The sequence below is a fragment of the Marmota marmota genome, unplaced genomic scaffold (assembly GCF_001458135.2).
Source record: "Marmota marmota marmota unplaced genomic scaffold, marMar, whole genome shotgun sequence".
In the NCBI taxonomy this organism is placed as follows: Eukaryota; Metazoa; Chordata; class Mammalia; order Rodentia; family Sciuridae; genus Marmota; species Marmota marmota.
In genome coordinates, this window is record NW_026000082.1 from 33,795,092 (window position 1) to 33,819,082 (window position 23,991).

Consider the following 23,991-nt stretch of genomic DNA (forward strand, 5'->3'; position numbering starts at 1 on the left):
CTTTAAGGATCGCGACTGGGTGGAGGAGGTGGGGCCAGAGAGGCTGGCTTGTGAGAATCACGTGAGGCAGCGCCTGCGCAGAAGGGTCACGTGGTGGCTGGGCCGGGGAAATGGCGGCTTCAGGAGAGAGCGGGGCTTCGGCCGGCGGAGGCAGCACAGAGGAAGCATTTATGACCTTTTACAGTGAGGTGAACACAGAATGAGGAATACTGGAGCCTGGAGATCCCACTCTGGCCTTTTTTCGCAGTGAACGGAGGCAGTGGATCTCCTGGCTTGGACCGTTGGCCGGCTCCTCCTGTCCGGCCTTTGGGGCAGCGGGGTCTGGGGGTGTGTGCGCGCCTCTGGCAGCTATAGCTGCTGGGGGAATCCCCTTGCATTGTATGAGTGATGGGTGCCCGACGTTTGGAGGGAGAATACAAATGTGGCCAGCGGGGTGCCTGAGCGCGGGCACAGTGCCCTAAGACTGGAGGCTTGGGCTGGCAGAGGTTGGGCCCTTAGTAGGGGTGACTTAGCTGTCTTATTCTAAACAGAAGCCATGACTCCTCTGTAATGAGTTGTATTAGTGATTATTTCTGTGGTTCACCAACACTAGGCACTGCATCATGACAGGTAGGCATTACAGTCTCCCCCCCATTTTGCAGATAACAAACCTGAGGTGTAGGGAGGTGAAGTGATTTGTTCGGGATCTTATAGCAGGTAACAACTTGGTGTCAGGACGGGAGCATGCTTGGTCCGAGCTTTATTTACTATTGCATCTCCAGCGCCTAGGGTACAGTAGATGCTTGCTAAGTATTTGTTGAGTAAATGAATGAATATATGAAAGAAAAGCATACCGTTTGGACTCAAAGGCCCTCAGGTTGAAGTTTTGCAAGGCAATTAACTTGATTTGGGTTGAATTCTTTCAGGGCCTTAATCTTGATGGTCATCAGTTTACATGACTATAAAACAAGGAAATTAATATTAAAGCAAGAATTTTCATTAGAATTAAGGGAGTTAACATATAAGAAAGGGTTTTACAAAATATAAAGCACAAGAATCTTTCCCAGAATTAAAGTGAAGCTGAAGATGGGATCTCTGTAAGAGGGTATGGATATGAGGAAATAGTTGTGAGCTAATTAAAATTGTGGACCATGCCTCATTTATCTTTTATATCTGGTATTTGTAAACTTTTTTTTTTTCCCTTGTGGTGCTGGAAATCGAATCCAGGGCCTTGAGTGCTATGCAAAAGCTCTACCACTGAGCTACATCCCAGCTAACTCTGGGATTTGTAAGGACACTTGTTACATAGTATCTTCTTCATAGTATTACATTTAAAACCATGAATTAGCACATCCTTTTTAATCTGTCCTTTTGAAATACTTCACTTGAGTGTAAATATATACAGGTCCATGCCCTGATACTAAAGTTTATTGACTTCTAGTGACTCAGCAATTATATTGGGACTTGTTTTACTTACCATCTCTTAATTAAAAAAAGTAGCAACCTTTGTTTATTTAAATCCAATGGGAGAAAGTGCCTAAGGAAAGTCTTCAGTCATTAACCACTATATAATGAGCACTTACCATGCACTACTGTTCTGTTTAGGTTCTGGGAATATGGTAGTGAATTACAGGAAAAGATCCTGTCTTCATAAAGCTTGCATTCTGTAGAGAAGGACCATAGACATATACAGTGTAATATGTAAGTAGGAATAAGGGTTATGAGTATAAGTATTGTGAGGAAAATAAGTCTGGGAAAGAGGATTAGAGAGTATGACAGGAGTGATCCTTCTGTTTTAAAGTGAAGAGAGAAGATGGTGAGAAGGAATGGCTTTTTTATGTTATTGAAATTCTTTCCAACCTTGTTTTGACCATAGATGTTATAAAACATACTAGAGATTCATTCTAGCCAGCATTCCAACCCTGACAGTGGCACCTAGGATATTTCCTCAGGACTACCTAGTGTTTGTTCTCCTTGGCATTGTCTCCCAGACAGGGATTTTTGCTAATTCTGTTAGAGATATGTGGGAGGAGTTATTTGCTCCTTCCCTTATAGTTCATGATTCATGGTAACCATTATATATATTTTTTTAAATAAAAAGTTGTAAATTAAGTGTAAACATATACAAGTGAATCTTCCATCATTAGAGTGGAAACTGAGGGTGGTGGTCATGACTTATTTATCTTCAAATCCTTTTTTTGGGTAGGGGGGAAGGCAGTGCTTGGGATTGAACCCAGTGTCTTACTCTTTGAATCTTTTTTTTTTTTTTTAAAGGGAAAAAGAAGTTTGATTCCTGTTCTAGAGTCAAACCGCTGGGATAAAAATTCTACTTTTACAAAGTTAGGAAAAAGTTGGTTAACCTTTTTAAGTCTATTTTCTTATCTGCAAAATGGGGATAATAGTAATACCTATCAAGTAGGATTATTTAGATTAATAAATACATGTAAAATTATTATGTTATTGAAATTCAATAAATAGTAGCTGTTGTAGTTATTCCTCAGTGTTTAGTAAAATATCTAGATGTATAAATAATTGTTTGCTGAACATGTTACTGAGTATTATGTTAAGATAATTTTGAGCTTATTATTGAGGTTAATGAATTGTTTAATCCTCTTTAGGTGAAACAAATAGAGAAGAGAGATTCAGTTCTGACGTCCAAAAATCAGATTGAAAGATTGACCCGTCCTGGTTCCTCTTATTTCAACTTGAACCCATTTGAGGTGAGCTGATTGATGTTGCCATGGTCTCTCTGATATCTGCAGGCAGACTTATATCAGAACACACAGTTAATTTGTATCTGTTGGGATTCAGAAAATTCTGTAGTAAAGAACTTTATGCAGTAGGTAGGTTGTCTTTGAACTTGAGTAGTTTTACTGTGAGCACAGTTAGGCAGCATGTTAAAGAAAATGAGATGGTCTTTGCCTTTGAAATGTTCTCCATTATCTTTTTTAAAAAATTTTTTTCAGGTGTAGATGGATACAATACCTTTGTTTATTTACCTTTTTTTAATCTGGTGCTGGGAATCGAATCCAGTGCCTCACACATGCTAGGCATGTGCTATACTGCTGGGCCACGGCCCTATCCCCTCCGTTATCTATTAGCAACCAAAATATACAATATTTTCAGATGTAAAGGGGTAGCTAGCCTTAAAAATTTAGGATCCTTGATTTAAACTACTCGTAAAACAAGGTGTGTAATTCCAGTGAGTAGGGAGGCTAAGGCAGGAGCATCACAAGTTTGAGGCCAGCCTTGACAAATATAGGCAAAAAATAGAACAAACAAGAATAAATAACTGTGTTTAATCCCATCTAAGAGATATAGTCACTCCTGTTAAACTGTTTTATTTAAAAATAGTATCATACACTTCATAGTATTTTTTGGAGGGAGCTGGAGGAGCTGAGAATTGAATTCAGGTCCTTGGTAATGCACTTCGTCACTGACCTATAGTCCTAGCCCCAACTTTATGCTATATTATATTGTTATAAAAATATTTTCTTACAACATTTTTTTTTTGAGAATTTTTTAATATTTATTTTTTAGTTATCGGCGGACACAACATCTTTGTTTGTATGTGGTGCTGAGGATCCAACCCGGGCCGCACGCAGGCCAGGCGAGCGCGCTACCGCTTGAGCCACATCCCCAGCCCTCTTACAACATTTTTAAAAAGTTTATTATATTTAATAATTTCTTTATTGTGACAGGTTCAAACTAGCTTCTAACTGTTGACATTTATATATAATTTTGAAGTGAATATTGTTATATTCATAATACTTATAGGTGGAAAAGTGAATATTGTTATATTCATAATATTCATAGAGGGAAAATCTGAGATACGTAATGGGGTGATGTTTACATTTAACCTATTCACATTCTCTGTACTGTAGTATATATGCTATTTAAGTGGTCATTATACTATATTGTTTAGGGGATAATGACAGGAAAAAGTCTTTATGTTTAATATAGATGCAGTTTTATTCTGAATGTTGTGTGTTGTTGTTGTTTTTTAAATATTTTCTTAGTTGCCAATGGACCTTTATTTTATTTTATTTACTTATTTACATATGGTGCTGAGATTTGAACCCAGTGCCTCATACATGCTAGGCAAGCTGCAACCCCAGCTGTTTTTCTAAATGTTTTTGATCCATATAGTTGATTGAATCTATAGATGTAGAACCTGTGACTACAGAGGGCTAATTGTCATTGGCATTTTCATCTGATTGATGAAAAGTGACAGATTATTGGGGACCAATGTAAAGGCTAGAATTTTAGTGCACTAGTAGTTGATATCATTCTAGAAGTGGAACCAACTGCCTCATAGCTCTTGTTCTGAGCATAGTAAGTAGTTCTGAATATGTGAAGATAGATATGTTAAAGTTGCATCCTCAGGAAGGTGTGAAGTTATGTTTAGGCAAGATTCTATGACTGTCCTTTAGAACTATTGTCTGTTATGTTTCATATGAACATGTCAGCTACTTTGTATATGTGTTAGTATATGTGATTGCCTTACAAAGTTGCTTTTTTTTGGGGGGGGGGATGTTGCTGTTGATTGAAATCACTGAGTTATAGCTTCCCAGCCCTAAAGTTACTTTTTGATTCAAAATTATGTGTTATTAGCCCATTAGAAAAATCTGTGACTTCTGTTTTTTAATGTAGTACCTCTTGAGACATTGAATGAATCAGATCTTCTACAAAGGTATGCATACTGGTCTTTTTTTAGTTAGAGGAGACACTGCAGTGATGGCTGTCCTGAAACTTTTTTTTTTAGTTGATACTGGGGATTGAACCCAGGGGTGCTAACCACTGAGCCACATCCCTAGACTCTTTTTTTTTTTTTTAATTTTTGAGACAGGGTCTTACTAAGTTGCCTAGGGTCTTGTTAAGTTGCTGAGGCTGGCTGTGAACTTGCCATCCTCCAATAGTCCTTACTGAGCAACAGATAGAGACTGGGAAAGTTAGATTGGAAGTCTGAGAGTTTTATTGCAGAAATCTCTATCTAGGGAGTATTGTTCATGTGTTTTTCTTTCCTTCCTGCCATTTCTTTCTTTCTTTCTTTTTTTTTTTTAACGTGGTACTGAGGAACCAACCCAGTGCCTCACTCATGCTAGGCGAGCACTGTACTACTGAGCCATAACCCCACCCCCTCCTTCCTACCATTTCTTTATTTGGACACATTTCTTTAAGCCATTATGTAAGCATCTTTCTTAGGAATTCTATAGTTGTTACTATTATTATTTTCATTACTGGGGATTGAGCCTAGGGATACTTTGCCACTTAACTACATCCCCGGCCTTTAAAAAAAATTGTTTTGAGACATAGTCTTGCTAAATTGTGGAGGCTGGCCTCCAATTTGTGATCTTCCTGCCTTAGTCTCAACTCACGGGGATAACAGGTGTGCCTGGCTCTACAATTCTTCTTTTTTTTAAAAAATTTGGTACTGGAGATTGAATCCAGGCGTGCTTAACCATTGAGCCACATCCCCAGCTCTTTTTATTTTTTATTTTGAGACAGGATTTCACTAAGTTGCTGAGACTAGTTGTGAACTCAAGATCCTCCTGCCTCAGCCTCCCCAGTAGCTGGGATTATAGGTATGCCACAAGCCCAGTTTCTGTGATTATTCTTAATCTAAAGGCCCTTAAGGTTAGATGTACTCTGTCCTTTGATGCTACTTTTGAAATTGTAAGGATCCACCAGCCAGATCCACAGACCTTTTCTGTTTATCCTGTTCAGTATTAGGATTTCAAGGTATTTATTTTACAAGACTCCAGAACTTACACATTATTAGCAGGTCAGGGAGTTCAGGTGTGAACTAAGACCACATTCCTGAAGATCCCAAAGGAGACTACTGTAATTGAGTTCAGGAATTTATCTGAATGCCACAGTAAAGTCTTCTTCCTGCCCCACAGTGTGATGATTTATTAGTTCTTTGAGGTTCAATACATTGCATCTCTCTCATTACTATATCTCCAAAGCCTGAAGCACAGTGGAGTTACAATAAACCTTTGCAGAGTTGGAACACACAAAAAAATTGTTTGCTTTTTTTTAATCCCAGGGATGGGGATTGAACCCAGGGTTCCACATATGCTAGGCAAATACTCTACCACTGAATTACATCCCCAGCCTTATTTTTATTTGAGACAGTCTCAATAAGTTTCCCAGGCTGACCTTGAACTTTTGATTTTCCTGCCTCAGTCTCCCAAGTAGCTAGGATTACAGGTTTCATCTCTGCTCCTAGCACCTCTTTGTTTTCTTAGAGCCATACTGGCAACCTGGTGTTACTCATTATTGTCAGGATTACTTTTTATGTTCTACTCTAGAATCTTATGTTCTACTCTATCTAGCCCTCTTCAGTGCTTCTGAAGTTTGTACTGAATATAGAAAATTGATTTCAAAGAGGTTTGGGTGACAGGTGTAAAACATTTATTTTCACTATTTAATGGCTACTTTCAACTCTTCAAGACTGAGGGTTGAATTAGTTTTGTGTGCTTTTGGTGCTGGGGTTTGAACTCAGGGGCACTCTACCCAGCCCTCTTTATTTTTTGAGACTGGGTCTCATTCTTTATTTTTTGAGCTGGTCTCAAACTTGCAGTCCTGCCTTAGTCTCCTAAGTCACTGGGATTTCAGACATGTGCCACTGTGCCCATTGTGAGTTGATTAGTTTTGAAGGCAATTGGTGAATATTTGTTGCCAGTGATTAGTGCATATATGATTAAAGTTGGAAAAATAACTTTTTTGTGTGTTTGTGGGGTCTTTTTTTCTTCTTCTTCTTCTTTTTTTTTTTTTTACCATATGTGTGAAAGCAAGCTGTACATATTCTAACACTTCATTACTAAATACCTTAGCATGCATCCCAAAACAAGAACACTTGGGCTGGGTTGTGGGTCAGTGGTAGAGTGCCTGCCTAACCATGTGAGGCACTGGGTTCGATCCTTAGCACCACATAAAAATAAATAAATAAAAGTGAAGGTATTGTGTTCATCTACAATTAAAACAAAAACCAATAATACTGTCCCATATAACCACAATACTATTACCACACATAAAAAACATTGATTAAATTATATCATCAGGCATGTATGGTGCAGTATGCCTGTAATTCTAGTGATTTGGGAGCCTGAAGCAGGAGGATCACAAGTTCAAGGCCAGCCTCAGCGACTTAGCAAGGCTCTAAGGAACTTAGTAAGACCCTGTCTCAAAATAAAACCTTTAAAAAGGGGCTAAGGAAGAATATAGCTCAGTGTTACAGCGTCCCTGGTTTCAATCCCAGTATCATTAAAAATAAATAAATAAAAGACATCATCCAGCATATAATCCACACTCAAATGGCCCCAGTTGTCCCCCAGATCTCCTGTATAGCAATTTTATGCTTTTAACTGACCCATTATAGTAATCATTTTTCTCTCTGTGTGTATCCCATGACATGCTACAAATCTCAAATATACACCATAATATATATTTTTTAAAAGAACCTACCAAGATTTATGGAGTACATTTGGCATGATTAGTTCTAAACTGTAATTTTTTTTTTAGAGACCTTTTTGTGAAGATGAGAGAATTTCCATTTTTTATCATTCACTTTGGACACCTTTTAGGGTCCTTAAGCTTTTTCCCTAAAACCAATGGTTCTCCTTTGAATATTTTTGTATGTAAAGTTAACCTCCCCTTGTTGGTAATCTTAAATGGCTTTGCTCTTCCCATTGAGTGACTCCCAATTATGTGTGTGTGTGTGTGTGTGTGTGTGTGTGTGTGTGTGGTGTGGTGTGGTGTTGGGGATTAGAACCCAGGTCCTTGTGCATGCAAGCAAGCACTCTACCAACTGAGCTGTATCCCCAGCCCCCAAATCTTTTTCCCTTGGGAAGATATCAGTGGGTACACTGACTCTTGAAAATTTTTGTTTTGAAGTAGTTGGTCTCACTTCTCCCTTATCCTTGATTGTGTGCCTAGTATTTGAGAATGGGTATGCTCCTGTTATACCCTTTAAAAGTCTGTTAATTTAAAAGCCAGTTGTGGTAGTGTGCACCTGTAATTCCAGAGACTCAGGAAGCTGAGGCAGGAGAATTACAAGTTTGAAGTCAGCCTTGGCAACTTGGTAAAACTCTGTCTCAAAAACAAAGAGCTAGGACTACATAGCTCAATGGTAGAGTGCCTCTGGATTCCAACCCCAGGATTAGGAAAAAATAGTTTATTAATGCAATAATGATTATTCTGCTTCATTGCCTACTAGTTGCTATGGCTGTTGGTGGACTATATATTTTAAAATCTTTATATTACTTGTTGCCAGGTATTTCTAAGACCCTGCAAGTGTTTGACTAAACTTAGAAGACCTTTTTTCAGTTTTGATTTTTCTGTTCTGTATTTTTTTTTTTTTAATATTTATTTATTAGTTTTCGGCAGACACAACATCTTTGTTTGTATGTGGTGCTGAGGATCGAACCCGGGTCGCACGCATGCCAGGCGAGCGCGCTACCGCTTGAGCCACATCCCCAGCCCCTGTTCTGTATTTTTATTTCAAGACTTATTTTCATTTTTTCTCTTTGCTTTCCTTATTAACCAATCCTCATTTCTACTAACTTTGGAATGTACTTATTTCTACCTCAGTCATCGTTCCTTATGGCTCTGTCTCAAACTCTACTATGATACAGATCATATGGGACTCTTGTTAAAATGTTTGTTATAATTTATTCAGGCCGAAGTGGGGCCTATTCTTCAGTATTTCTAACATTCTTTTTAACCTCTGCTTTTTTGGCACCATCCTCAGGCCCTAAATACCAAATAAACATGCTATGTGAAACCCATGGACTACACTACGAACTCATCTACTTACACCACTCTCTTCTGTAAAAAGCACTTACTATAGCAGTTAAAATATGTGCCCCTGCTAAGTGAAGTGGCACATGCCTATAGTTCCAGCAACTTGGGAGGTTGAGGCAAGAGGATTGCAAATTTGAAACCAGCCTCAGCAACTAAGCAAGACCCTGTCTCAAAAATGAAAAAAGGACTAGTGGTAGAGTGCCCCTGAGTTCAATCTGTACCACCAAAAACAAAAATAAAAACAAAATAAAAAAGTTCCCCCTATTTATTTTTGCATTTCTAGTACATATGAATATATTCAGGTAGTAGTTATAAGATAAACATTTGAATGAATGAGTATATTTGTGGTGATGGGGTCAGAGTCCTTGATAGGGAATGTCAACACCAGAACGCATCAGGTTAGAGAAGAGTGATGAAATTTGTTTTTTTTGAAACAGTGTTGCTCAAAAAATATAGATGTCCCTGTCATTTGTCTGTACTCTACCTCTACAGAGTTGGAATCAGACTTTCCTAAAGTGGGTCCCATGTATTGCTCACAGGTTTCCACAGTGATTCTCATGTTCACTCAGGGTTGAGAGTCATTGGGCTATGTAAATTACAAAGTGACCTTTTCTTACTGAGATGAAAATCAGGTAGGGTGTAATTTTTTTCTCTGAGTTGCTGTGCATTATTTACATTTGTAAAGAATAAGGGGAGGTGGGATGGCTGGTACTTAACAAATGAAGGAGAAATATATTTTCTCATGATATAGAAATATGTCTCTAAGGCTATGGAGTAGCTCAGGGGTTGAGTGCTTGCCTTGAAAATAGATTCTACTTTCCAGCACCACAAAAACAAAACAAAATATGTCTCTGGGTGTAAGGTAAATAATTTTCTGATGGAAAGTTAGCATTATTTAATTGAGAACCTTAAATCAATATAGCTTTTATTCTGTTACTGACTTGATCATTTGTATTTCTTGAGCAATTTTTAGAATTATGTGCCAGTCAGTGTTCTAGAACAAAGGGTACAGTTCTAAATGCTGATTATAGTTTTACTGTGTGTGTGTGTGTGTGTGTGTGTTGCTGGAGATTGAACTCAGGGCCTTGTGCATGCTGGGCAAGTGCTCTATCACTGACTGAGCTATATATCCCAGCTCTATTAAATGTAATTATTGGCTACCTCTCAAATATAAATTATTTAATCTTTTTACAATTTTGATTTTGACTCTTGCAGGTTCTTCAGATAGACCCGGAAGTGACAGATGAAGAAATAAAAAAGAGGTTTCGGCAGGTACAATACTATTTTCCTGTAATAGAGTTTGAATCTTTTGAAAAATCTGTAAAACATATGATTCAAACTGATACTTTTGGGCCAAAGTTTAAACTTTTTTTCCCCCAACTTAAGACTAGATAACTGTTCTTTAAAAAACTCATAAAAATATTAAATAATTTAATGACTTTAGCTTACCTGTGAATAGAATGAATTTTATGTCCAAAGAAAATCTCTCCAGCCCCTTAATTTAAGAATAGACTAGTAGAATTTATATGGAGTCATGCTTACTAAATCCCCTGTCTTCTAGGAGAGAACACATTAAAGTGATTCATAACACCTTTTTATCTTTAAGACTTCGATCTTCAATAATTTTTTTTAAAGAGACAAGGATCTGCCTATGTTACCCAGGCAGACCTTGAACTCTCAGGTGATCTTCCTGTTTCAGCATCCTGAGTTGGTGAGTTGCGGGTGTGTACCATAGTGCCTGTCTTATTTTTCAATTTTATCTCCCAACTTACATAGATACCTAAGAAATACCTGGTTTAACATTGAGAGTGCTTTTAACTGGAGATGGGGTCTCTCTGTGTTGCCCAGGCTAACCTTGAACTTGTGATCTTCCTGCCTCATCCTCCCATGTAGCTTGAAATTAGAGGTGTACATTACCTTGCCTGACTTAAAGTTCTTTTTGAAAATTCCCCAGGAAAGTAGATCTACCAGCCTCTGATTCTTGGCCATTCTTATGTTTAATGACTTGAACTACAAAGTTTTATAGTAACTTTTTTGAAAACAGTCTCAGTTTTCACAGCTGAATAACCTAGGAGTTGAATGATGATATTCCTTATAATTTATCTTTGCAAATAGGGTTTTCTATTTTATTATATTTATTTTTAAAAATACATTAATCATATTTTAATTTCATGCCAAGGATACTTCAAAGTTAAAATCAGTCATTTTGCGAAGATATTTGCAATGTTATCTGAAACTGAATTCATTAAGTATTCCTGAAAAAAAATGCCTGGATTTCTTTTTTCTTTTTTCCCCCACATATTTGGGCTTTCTGTTTTATACTTTATGGTAACCTTCCCTAACTTCTTTGATATATTTCATATTTTAATAGTACCTAACCAGTGCTGAATGTAATATTTCAGTTTTGTATGATATGCTTGTTAATATTCAGTATTATGTTTGCTTCTTCAGTGAATTTTCTCCATATTGCTGACTCATAGTCATCTTTTGATCTACTGTTAAGCCAAAATTGTTTTTATCTTTGCCTGCTCAGTCATTTCCCATTATATAACTCTATAACTTTTTTTTTTCTGAGCTCTACTCTGCACTTAAATTTGACTTTTTTTCCTTTTCCAAAAATCTTGTTTCCTCATATAATGCATTAGCAGTCTTTTCCAATTTAATAAGCAAGCATTCAAGTCCTTAATCTAAACAGCTTTTTATGTATTTAAGAACTCATTAAGAGTCAAGAATTTTTATTGAATTATTATATGGCCTTACAAGAGAGGCAATGGAGCTGTATGACTTTAGTTTAAATCTTGACTGTACCACCCACAAGCAGTATGAGTGAACTTGGGCAAGTTTCTTTAAACCTTTATGCCTGTTACTTTCTTTGTAAAATTCATGAATAAGTATTTGAAGCACTTAGAATGTCTTGGTGTTTATCATGTCCTCTTATATACTAACTATTGTCAATATTTACTAGTATGCTAATTTCTTTACTTATATTAATCTCATTCATACAACAACCCACTTAGATATAGGTACCTAATATTCTTCCATTTCTAGAGCAGGAAACTGAGGCAGATAGAGGTTAGATGAGTGACTCAAGGTCTCATACTAGTAAGTGATTTAAGTTGGAAATTAGACCACAGGATTATGGCTCTAGTAATGCTCAATTTAGCTTTATATTCCCCTCCCCCCCTTTTGTATAATGGCCTAATTTCCTATTTGTTTTTGTTCCTTAACACAGTTCCTTTGTTTGAAAAAGTTGGGTTTTGTCTGTCAATAACATTATGTCAGGTATCTTAATTACAGATGTCTGGAAGAATCATCTGTGTAAGTTTTCTTTATTTTTTTCACTTTCTTATTATGAATTTTTTTTCCAAATATTTTTTTAGTTGTTGATGGACCTTCATTTATTTACTTATATGAGGTGCTGAGAATTGAGCCCAGTGCCTCACACATGCTAGGCAAGTGCTCTACCACTGAGCCACAACTCCAATCCTTATTATGAAAATTTTATATTTTAAAAAGAAAGAACAAAAATACTCATATACCCAACATCTATGTCTAGCATTCACTTCATTAACTGTATATCTTTGAATCATTTGTAAATTGCAGACACCATGATGCTTCACCCCTAAATACTTCAGTATATATCCCCCCCAAATAAAGGACATTCTCTTGTACAACTACTTATCTCATCTAACAAAATTAACAATAATTCTTTATTATTATCTGAAACCTGTTGTAATAGAGGTTTACGAAGTCCAGGTGCCAGATATTCAGGTCAGAGGGTGGAAAGTAGACATCTGTATTTTTGAAAAGATGTTTGTCGTGTAACTGGATCTGAGACCCACTATTTTATACTAGGGGTTCTTTTAGGAAAAGTTTCTTTTAGGAAAGATGATTTCTCAGACGTGCTTTGTCCCCCTCAGTGCTCAGCATAAGGATCAAAATAGTACTTTTTGATTTCCTTCTTCCCCTGAATTTTTATAACATCTTCATATTAGCCTTCCATTTGGTCTCAGATTTGCGTAAATGTTTCCCACTTGTGCATTTACTTTTTGAATTTTGTTAAAGACCAATATTTTAGGGCATTTGATGAGATTTGTCAAAATTTTAAAAATGCTTCCTACTGAGCCTTTTTTGGTCATAGTATCTTAACCATTTTGTGTAGTAAGGGGAATGTAATGCATTCCAAGAGTTACTAAATGTTTCTCTTATTGATGATCCTAACTTTTCTTGTAGTTGTCCATATTGGTGCATCCTGACAAAAATCAAGATGATGCTGATAGAGCACAAAAGGCTTTTGAAGGTATTTGTAAATTTACCTGCTTCTGAGTAATATATTTTCAATGCTAGGAGCTAACTGTTCCTTGTTCTGAAAAAAGAATGTTATAGTTTTATTTTCTGGTCATGAAAAGGCTGTGGATTTCAGTAAAACAGTTGTTTAATGTTGCTGTTTAAGCAGCAGACTTTGGGGGTTGGGAATGTGGCTTAGTGGTAGAGTGCTTGCCTATCATGCATGAGGCCCTGGGTTTGATCTCCAGCACTGCAAAAAAAGAAAAAGTAGACTTTAATATTGTTAAAACTTTTATGTGCCAACAAGACTGTTATTGCTTAGGATATTTTTTTTCTTTGAATATAAAAAAATAGGAAATATTTTATCTCTGAGTTTTAATCTAGATCTGGTGTATTTAGCCTTGAAGGTGTACTAAATTTTTTCAAAGGCTTTCAAGGTTATTGTTATAGATCAGTGCTTTTAAAAAAAATTTAGTTTAACAAGTAAATAATTTAACAAAGTAGGGAATGCTTTTAGACAGCACAAGTCCATTTACACTGCCTGAGTATAGTTCAGATTTTCAGAGGGTGTTTGCAGAAACAGTTAATTTCAATGTTTTGCATTAGCTGTGGACAAAGCTTACAAGTTGCTACTGGATCAGGAACAAAAGAAGAGGGCCCTGGATGTAATTCAGGCAGGAAAAGAATACGTGGAACACACTGTAAGTATTTATAGTGCTGCTGTGTTTATAGGAAGTATCAGCAAGCCTTGGGCATCATGTAGGAGGGTAAATGTAACATAGTAGTGCCTACCAGCATTACTCTGACTACTTATGTGGTCTCCACCACAGATCTGTTGTAGTCAAGAATAGTGTGTGCCTAAAGCTAAAATTCACCCCAAGAGAAAAGCTCAGGATAAGGAATGGCTAGGATACTGCTCCTCTCTTTCCCAAACAGTCCTGTGTTGTGGACAGAGCTGCTCATTACATGTTGCCACATTTCCGCTCATAGTAGAAAAGTGATTCAGCTGTGTGATATGATGCTTGATTCTCGATTTTTGTTCTTGTCCCTGTGAAGGGCTTGGAACGTGGACTTGAGAAGTGCTGGCTAGGGGATCTAAGTAAAGTTTTTTTTTGTTTGTTTGTTTTTAAAGAAGGTACATATTCATGTTAATAACAGAGTTGGAAAGGACTCAGTTGAAAGAAATTCAGATATGGCTGGTGTTTTTTGTTTTTGTTTTTTGCTTTTGGGGAATTTTATAAATCTTATAAGTGATGGGAAGAGGCATGCTTGAGGTAAGAAAGGTCTTTAATGTTTTACTTGCTGGAGCAAGAATCTCAAGGCTGTTATAAGAGCTGTTTCAATGGTGAGTGAATGTGGAATGTGACCTGCCTTTTGAAGAGCTTTGGAGTCTGAAATAGAACTTTAATAATAATAATAATAATAATAATAATGAAGAAGAAGAAGAAGAATTTAATTTAGATGAATAAAGTAAATTTAAAGAAGAGATGAAGGACCATAACTGCATCCCACTGGCCCACTGGTCATGTGTTGGAAATGGCACCTGTAGGTCCAATCCTAGTAGATATCAGAAAAGTGCATGACCTTTTCTCCTTAAGTCGTTGTAGTAGTTAAGGAACCCTTCCTTTTTGTATTTTACCTGTAAGAAAGTCACCCTCAGACTTCTTTACCACAAGGTGGCAGTAGGGCCTTTCAGAGCTTGGAATGCACTTGACTTTTGGATGATATAATAGGTTATTTAATGCAATGGTATCAATCTTGTGTGAATAGGTATATTTGATTTATTTTTTAAGACTCAGTGGTGGCTAAAGTGATAAAAATATAAGTTAATGTGATGTGAAAATTATTGGTTTCAGGGAGTTTCACAGTGAAAAGGAATAAGAATGTAGTTGTAGAAATGCTAAAAAAAAATCCTACTTACACTTATGCCACAATTTTGTAGCTTCTTCTAAAACGTGACAAGCAGTGTTTTTGTTGTTGTTGTAGTTTTTATTTCTGTAACTGTATAACCACAAGTCAAGAAAAGTAAACAGGTAATCTATTCAGCGTAGCAAAGGCTATGTGGATCTGACTCAGTCTTAGGAGTTGCTGATCCTCCAGATCCTCTCTCATCCTTTCTGGTAGATTGGATTTTAGATGAGGTTAGAGAAAGGACCTAATGTTCCTAGTTTTCCTTAGTTGCATTGCTAAGTTTTTTGTTTGTTTGTTTTGGTGAGGAGAGGCTTGCTGTTTCTTACTGTAAGCTTCCTGTTATGTCTATATCTACAGAAAAGTGTACACATCAGATGTGTGCAGCTCATTGGTAGTCTCAAAGTGTGGGTGCTCATCTTCTGATGAAAAAAATTCTTTTTAGGTAAAAGAGCGGAAAAAACAATTAAAGAAGGAAGGAAAACCTACAAACGTAGAGGAAGATGATCCTGAGCTGGTAAGTTAGATATGAGAAAAGCCACTCTATCTTGTTTGATTTGGTGCACTGATTGGTGGGTTTAAAGAGAGGGAGGCCTGAAAAAGATGCATATGTGCTGTAAACATTTTAACTTAAAATGTTATAATTGTACACTGAAACATAATTTTACATTCATTCACCTTACTCTGATGAAGGACTGTCACTACTACTTTGGGTGTACATCTTTTGACTGGAGTTTGCAGTTGACTATTGTATAAGCCACACACACCAAATATTATCTACTTTTAATTTCTTTTGAAGTATACTGTAAACTTGGATTCTTTTTGAAGCAATCCAAGAAATGTGATTCATTTTTTAGTCTTTTCCAGATTTCTTGTATGTAATTCACCAGCAATTACTTTTTAGAACTCAAGTGCAATGGATCTTTCAAAGAAATAAGCATTTATTTTATAACTATATTCATCAATTTCTGAGATTTAAATCCCTGTAGCTATTATAATAATTAATAGCTGGCGTAGAAAGCTTTGGGAAGAATATAGCCAACCCTTGGTAACAGATGTCTGTCTGTTGGTCCTGGGTGTTCATGGTGCTTCAGGTGATGCTTTGCAGAGAAAATAGTGGGTTTTAGATAACCCATGGATTATTTAGTGGACATTGGTTAAGGGAGATTCTACTTTTTTCTGGGGAGGGGGTGTTACTGGGGATTGAACCTTGGGGTTCTTGACCACTGAACTATAGCTGTTTTTATTTTTTATTTTGAAACAGGGCCTCATTAACTTGTTGGAGCTGGCCTTGAATTTGCAATCCTCTTGGCTCAGCCTCCCAAGTCACTGAGATTACAAGCTGCACCACTGCATCTGGCTTTTTATTTATTTATTTATTTTTTTGGTACTGGAGATTGAACCAGTTGCTGGGATTACAGGTGTGGGCCATTGCACGCAGTTATTCTTAAGAACTCCTGAAACTAAAGAATTAAAAGCTGGTGGAAATCTGGGTATGGTAACATCCCTGTAATCCCAGTGGCTCGGGAGGTTGAGGCAGGAGGATCATGAGTTCAAAGCCCGCTTTAGCAATTTAGTGAGACCCTAAGAGATTCAGTGAGATCCTGTCTCAAAATTTAGGGAAAAAAAAAAAAAAGGCTAGGGATGTGGCTCAGTGGTTAAGCGCTCCTGGGTTTAAGCTGGGGTGGTGCATGCCTGTAATCCCAGTGGCTGAGGCAGGAGTTCAAAGACAGCCTCAGCAATTTAGCAAGATCCTGAGCAATTTAGACCCTCTCTCAAAAAAAATAAAAAATAAAAAAAAATAAAGCTAGTGGGGAGGGAATTGTGTGTTGTTTTTATTTTTGTTTTTTAATACTTTTTAGTTGTAGATGGACACAACACCTCAATTTTACTTTACTCCTATGTGGTGAGGATTGAACTCACTGCCTCACCCATGCCAGGCAAGTGCTCTACCCTTGAGCCACAACCCCAGCCCCGGGACTAAGGTTTTATTAATAACTTTGTGTGATAAGGGCTAGGTCACTTACTTTCACTTATTTCTCTGTAATTTTTATAAATTCTTTAAGGCTGTTATATAATTCACTTAAAATTAAAAAAAAATATATTTATTTTTTATTAATTCTTTGGTGCTAGAGTGCCAGGGGTGCTTCACCATTGAATCACATCGCCAGGCCTTTTTCTGTTTTTATTTTGAGACAGAGTCTTACTATTGCTTAGGGCCTTGCTAAATTGCTGAAGTTGGCTTTGAACTTGCAATCACTTATTTCTCTGTAATTTTTATAAATTCTTTAAGGCTGTTATATAATTCAGTTAAATTTTAAAAAAAAATATTTATTTTTTATTAATTCTTTGGTGCTAGAGTGCCAGGGGTGCTTCACCATTGAATCATATCCCCAGGCCTTTTTCTGTTTTTATTTTGAGACAGAGTCTTACTATTGCTTAGGGCCTTGCTAAATTGCTGAAGTTGGCTTTGAACTTGCGATCCTGCTGCCTCAGCCTCCTGAGCTGCTGGGATTACAGGCATTCCCCACTGTACCTGGCTTATAATACACTTTTTAAAAAGGCTCTTTGTGGGCTGGGAGTGAGGTAGAGCACCTGTGTACCAGGTATCAGACCTTAGGTTTGATCCTCAGCATCAGAAACAACAACTACCACTCCTGTGTATTTTCCCCAATGCTGTATTATCAGTTTTGTCACTGTGTTAGGTGCATACAACTGAGATACAAAATGGTGGTAGTTTGAACAAGATAGAGATTTGTTGTCTCTCCTGTATGATAGTGTTGGGGAGGGTGGCTGCTGGTGTGGCAGCTCTATACTGTGTGTCATCCATGGTCTTGGACTACTCTGTTCTTTGGCTTTATAAACAAGGATGTTGCCCCATCCTCATAGTTCAGGATGTCTGTCTCATCAGCTTACCCATGTGCCAAACAGGAGAATAGAGGAAAGGGGGAAGAACCTCAAAAAGCATTCCAGAAGTTGTATATATCCCTTTTCCTTGCATCCCATAGACTAACTAATACTTAAGTTATAGGGCCATACCTAGCTACCAGGAAACCTGGGGAATACGGACTCTTCTTTTTTTGGTTACTTGGGATTTAATCCAGGGGTATTTTACCACTGAACGAGCCACATCTCCAGCCCTTTTTATTTTTGAGACAGAGTCTTACTAAATTGCTTAGGGTCTCCTTATGTTGCTGTGACTGGCTTTGTATTTGCCATCTTCCTGCCTCAGTTTCCCAAATTGCAGGGAATACAGGCATATGCCACAGTGCTTGGTGGAAATACGGATTTTTATGTTGGGTGACTTTGTCCCTTAGGGGATTATAGTGGAGGGGTAACAAGTAGCTCTGCCTTATTAGTAGACCCTTGAGACTTATCAGTTTCATAGCAACCAGCTTACTGCCCAGCTTTGGTCTGGCTGAGTAGATAATTGTAAAATATTTGTGAAAAAAAAAAAATAAAAATTATTTTTACAAGTTCTTTGGAGGAGAGTACCCTCTAAAACATCAAGTGGTGGTAATAGAGTGTAGAATTCTTTTAAGAGCTTTTTGCCAGAGCCAGATTCCTGGTGCCATCTGTGTGTGTGGTAGAAGATGAAAGATCTCTTAGGTTGACAGATGATTTATCTTCTAAGAGCAGCATTGTTGACTGGTTCTCTCTGAAGAATCTTTTTTCATTGCTGGGTTTAATCTGCTTTTTGTCTTGGGCTCCAAATGCAAGTACTTGATTCAAAGTTGTTGTAAAATACTTAATTTTATTTTCTTTTGTCCTTAATTTTCTTGTAGTTCAAACAAGCAGTATATAAACAGACCATGAAACTCTTTGCTGAGCTGGAAATTAAAAGAAAAGAGAGAGAAGCCAAAGAGATGCATGAAAGGTACACATCTGTACATTCCTTTGAGCTATATCTTATGCCTAAATTAATTAACTTTGGTCTCCTGGTATTTTCCTAATGAAGGAATTGGGTAGTAGTACATCATTTAAGAGGCTGTCTAAAATAGTTATCTGAAATTGCCAAGATTTTGAATTACCGTGGTAAGAAGTGTTGTTTGACTTTTGGGAAATACTAAATTGACCTGTCCTTTAGGGATTTTAGTTTTACTCAGAAGTATTGTGTGTTTCTTCCTGACTTTCTGGAATAAAATAGGCACGGTAATTAAGGCCATTGTTACTGAGGCCAGAACCTTTTATGGGACTTGTAGCTGCAACTTTGGTGAGTATATAATATTGTATAATGTAATCATTTATACTAATATATGATTTCACTTAGTCATCAGAAATATGGAGGCTAGTTTGGTTCCTGTATTTTGTATTGTTGGTTGGAGTTCAGCAGTAACTAGATTTTGCTAGTTGAGGTTGTGTGATATGTTATTTTAGAATTGGGTGTTGTCCAGAGATCTTTTTGATAAAGAAACTCATTTCTCTGAAATAAGGTGGTCTGTGTTCTCAACATAACTTTGTTGCTGGCTAAACCAAACATTTTAGATTACTAAAGGCCAGGTTTGATTACCTTATCTTTCTTTATAACAGGGATGGCTGTGTCCTTCCCAAACCCCTGCCCACAGTCTCATTTGCATGTTTAGAATGAGACCTTCACAAAAATGTTTTGAGCCCTTTCCAGACAGCCATCTTTATAAATTTCTAAGGAATTGATTGACTTTATATGTTTGCTTCTATAGGGACATACCTTAAATTTTATAGTTAACACAATTTGTAAATATCACATAAATATTTTTTTTATGTCTTTTCCACTAGGAAACGACAAAGGGAAGAGGAGATTGAAGCTCAAGAAAAAGCCAAACGAGAAAGGGAATGGCAGAAAAACTTTGAGGTAAACTGCTAAAGTGGCTAGGGATTCTTATTTCAGGATAAGGAAACTTGGTTCCTGGGGCATTCCCAGAACCGACTAGGGTAAACAGAGGGAGATGGGGGATGTGGGGAAGAGTAGGAGCTGTAGAGGTTGAGTCTGGTCTGACTCAACCTCATAAGCTCTGTAGTTTTGGCAGGGGCAATGAGGATCCCCAAGTGATTTTTTAGAGATTGTAGTAGGCAAAGCTGCAAAGTGGGCCTAAGAAAAATAGATTGTGCATTTAATTTAAGGGGGTAAACATAGTGTAGTACCCTACCTAGAGGACTGTTAGTAGAAACTGAGGTCCTTGTGACCCCTGTGTCTTTCCTGCTGAGATTTGAGGTTTTTGAACTTGACTTTTCTTTGATATTCTTGGTTATATACTTAAACTGCTTGGTCAGTTTCTGGGTTGTAGCATCATTTGATCTTCCTTCTTTGTCTTTTTTTAAATTCTTTTAGTGCTAAGACTTGAACCCAGGGTCTGTGACTTGCTAGGGAAGCATTTTTACCACTGATCTATAGCTCCACCCACTGGTCTTTCATTTATACAGTTTAGGACTCAGGGTTGGTTTGTGGGAGGCATTCTCGCTGAATGACTGGCATTCTCCTTCCTGTGATCGCAACAGACTCTGTTAGTCACTTTCATAGTGACCTGGATATTGCCCCGCTCCTCAAAGTAGCAGAATGTGTCTTTCCTGTAGCCCCATGGATTGAGCTACGATCACCTGTTCCTTTGTGATATTACCCCTTTGCCCTGTTGGGATAGAATGTTCCATGGAAATGCCCTTTGTGTGTCCCCTGCTCTTGCTCTGCCTTTGGGTGTGGCCTTCTTAGATGTCAGTCAATCTGCTGACAGGATACATCACAAAGCTAGACTCACACTCCTGAAACCTGACCCCTTGCCTCATTTGAATGGCTTTACCTCAATAAAAGGGTTCAGTACTCACTCTCTCTTTCTGTGGACCCTTAAGGTCAGAGGAGTCATCACAGGACCCCCAAAGAAAAAGGTATCTGTGTCTCTTGTGTGGTTATTTTGTACAGCCCAGTTCCCCTGGAGTGACCCTGAGTGTTTTTGTCGCAAGGAATGCTACATTGGTTAACTAGAATTGATGACTTTGTTTCTGTCCCATGTATGAAAAGAAAGAAAAGAGCATGTCCCTTGATAATAAGATATAGATTCTGTGGCCCTCTCAGCACAGCTGGCTTTGGTGCCTTCATCCAAGTTCAGGAGAACAATAGGAAGGTGTAGTGGAAAGAATGGCTGGGACTGCTGGCTAGCTGTGTGACTTTGAGAAAACAATTTAACCTTTCTGAAATCCAGAGAAATTTGTGAAATGCTAGTTGCAGTACACACTGTAGTAAAGGTTAAAAATAACATATGCTAGGGTTGGGGATGTAGCTCAGTGGTAGAGCACTTGCCTAGCATGTCCCATGTCCCAGGCCCTGGCTTCTATACCTAGCTCTGAAAAGAAAAAAAAAAAAAAAGGAGAACGTATGCTGACCACTTAGCCCAGAGGTCTCCAACAAATGAGGACCTCATTATTGTGATGAGTATTACTCATTGTGCCCTTCTCTTCCAACCTGTGACTCACTCTGCTTCTGGGAGGTGGTATTAGACTCCTGGGCCCCTGGAAGTGGGAGAAAGCTTGGCTCTGTTCTATTCTTGTATTATTCCAGAGGGCTGAACTGGGCTGAGCTACAGAGGGTGGGCAGATGGCAAGGCAGGGTCAGGCCCTTCCTCTTATTAACTAGTGTCCTCACCTCAAACTTGTTTTGTTCTTCTTCTTTTTTCTTTCTTCTTAGGAAAGTCGAGATGGTCGGGTGGACAGCTGGCGAAACTTCCAAGCAAATACAAAGGGGAAGAAAGAGAAGAAAAATCGGACCTTCCTGAGACCACCGAAAGTAAAAATGGAGCAGCGTGAGTGACCCTCCTGGGTCACAGCCACAGAAGCTTCCCCCAGCTCTCTCCTTCCTGCTCTGAAGGACTCATTCTTTTCCTCCCACCTCCACCCCAACATAGAATAGTTTTGCTTTTTAGTCCATTTTGTTTTCAATACAATTTAATATCGATCAGAATAATTCTTTTGTACATTGAAATGAGGGGCTCTGTTTAAAAAAGACTCCCCCCACCCGTTACCCTTAGAACAACCAGGATTGGAAGGTGCCACCATTGGTGCTGCCTTCTTTCCCACAGCCTGTAACTTAATGTTTTGTACTTCACCGAATTGTGATGGTTAGAAACTCCATAGTTTGTGGAAATCATCCAATTAAACATATTGCTTACAGTGGTGTTGCTGTGACTTCAGAGACAAGACTGGGCTGCATTAGGAAGCCCCTTTGCCTCAGTTCTTGTTTCTGGGTGTGCCATCTCTTGAAGCCCCGGATCAGAAAAGGAAGGCAGTGTGGGCATACAGAGCAGTCGCTTGATGCCCTGAAGTCCTCTTGTATTTGGCATGTGCCCTTCTGTCTGACTGACCAATCAGCATGAAGCACTGAGCCACTTATAAACCTGTTCCAAAGAGCTAGCCATCTTCCATCCAGTACCATTGTGTCCTAGCCTGTCTGCATTCGTTAGTGGTAATATTCTTTATGTATAATAAATTTTTATACCCAAACCACTGATGTACTCTCCCTCGGATGTTATTCCAAAGATGGGTCCCTTGTCTAGCTTGCTCTAGTCCTGAAATTGGGGTTGAACATACATAGCTCCCTACCAATTTCTTCACCTGCAAAAGGAGAGCTGGGGATGTAGCTCAGTGCTTGCCTAGCATGTGTGAGCCCCTAGGCTTAATCCCCAGTACCTCACACACAAAGACTGTGGCTTCTCTTAGGGAAGGTTTATCCTTGGTGTGTTTAGAATAGCTACCATAGTGCAAATCGGTGTTGCCAGTGTACTATTTTTTTCTGTGTAAAATGAGAATACTGATTTTTTTGGTTTGTTTTTTTGTCATTTTTTTTTTTCTTTTTGATACTGGGGATTGAACCCAGGGGTACTTAACCACTGAGCCACATACCCATCCCTTTTGTTGTATTTTATTTAAAGACAGTGTCCCGCTGAGTTGCTAAATGCCTCACTAAGTTGTGAGGCTGGCTTTGAACTAGTCATCCTCCTGCCTCAGCCTCCCAAGTTGATGGTTGTCATTTTTTCCTTTTTTTTTGAGATCAGGGGTCTCACTGTGTTGCCCAGGCAGGTCTCAAACTCCTGGGCTCAAGTAATCCTCCACCTTGGCCTCCCTGTAGCCACAGGACTTTAGGCATGTACCACAGCATCCAAGCCTGAGATATTGATCATTTCGAGGATTAAATAAAACAATGGATGAAAGCATCCAGCTTATAGTATATCCTCAGACATTCTGCTTGCTATGAGAGTGGATCAGCCCTCAGGAGGGGCATAAAGGGAGAAGTGAAGAAGATATGTGAAGGTGTGAGAAGCTGGGTGATTCAAAACAAGACTTTTTCCTTTTGTAGTATCAAAAGATGAGTAAACAAAATGATTATGAAAGGCATGATGTCTGCTGATATCAAGATATAACAATTTTAATTTGCTTCTTTGCACAAGAAAATAGAAAGTTGGTTATCTTACTGTCCTTTCAAGTACAGCTGAGCATGTCCAAACCTTTTATGAATGGGTGGGTGTGACTCTGACTAGTACCAGATTAAGGTAGAAAGAGGTTGTGTTCAGTCACCCTACCTGGCTGATAAGTGTCATGAGGTAGTGCAGTCTGCAGGGAGCAGCATTTGATGGGTTTTAGGCAGGCAAAGTGACACCCTTCCAGCATGTTGGTGCTATTAAATCCACTCCTTCCTTAGAGGTCAACCATGGTTATTAGCTTAGCAGGCCTGAAGAGCACAGCTTTACCATCAGTTGTGCTAGAGTTTTAATTTTTTTTTTCCTAATTTTTTTTTTTTTTTTTTGGCAGTACTGTGGTTTGAATCCAGGGGCACTTTACCACTGAACTACATTATTTATTTTATTTATTAATTTTTTTAAGTGGACACAATATTTTTATTTTTACATTTAATAAAATGTATTATTTTAGTAATATAAATTAATATACTCTATCACTGAGCCACAACCCCAGCCCACATTATTTATTTTAAATTTGAGGCTGAGTCTTAACTAAGCAATTGAGGTTAGCTTCAAACTTGCCATCATCCGG

General features: G+C 38.0%; 1 protein-coding gene across 1 annotated transcript; it reads left to right on the forward strand.

Moving 5' to 3' along the window:
• The first annotated feature begins 45 nt into the window (after positions 1-45).
• On the forward strand, positions 46-22,449 carry Dnajc8 (DnaJ heat shock protein family (Hsp40) member C8). Its single transcript, XM_015485409.2, has 9 exons — positions 46-188; positions 2,598-2,699; positions 10,003-10,059; positions 13,021-13,087; positions 13,681-13,775; positions 15,428-15,499; positions 18,768-18,859; positions 19,738-19,813; positions 21,635-22,449. The coding sequence occupies exons 1-9, from the start codon at positions 111-113 to the stop codon at positions 21,755-21,757; spliced, it is 762 nt and encodes a 253-aa protein (XP_015340895.1). The 5' UTR covers positions 46-110; the 3' UTR covers positions 21,758-22,449.
• The last annotated feature ends 1,542 nt before the right edge of the window (positions 22,450-23,991 follow it).

What these genes read in the sequence shown, in the direction of transcription:
- Dnajc8 (XM_015485409.2), top strand. Translation starts at nt 111, where the DNA reads ATGGCGGCTTCAGGAGAGAGCGGGGCTTCGGCCGGCGGAGGCAGCACA. An exon ending in TAAAAAAGAGGTTTCGGCAG is followed by an intron (nt 10,060 to 13,020) that starts GTACAATACTAT and finishes CTTTTCTTGTAG; the next exon opens with TTGTCCATATTGGTGCATCC. An exon ending in AATGGCAGAAAAACTTTGAG is followed by an intron (nt 19,814 to 21,634) that starts GTAAACTGCTAA and finishes CTTTCTTCTTAG; the next exon opens with GAAAGTCGAGATGGTCGGGT.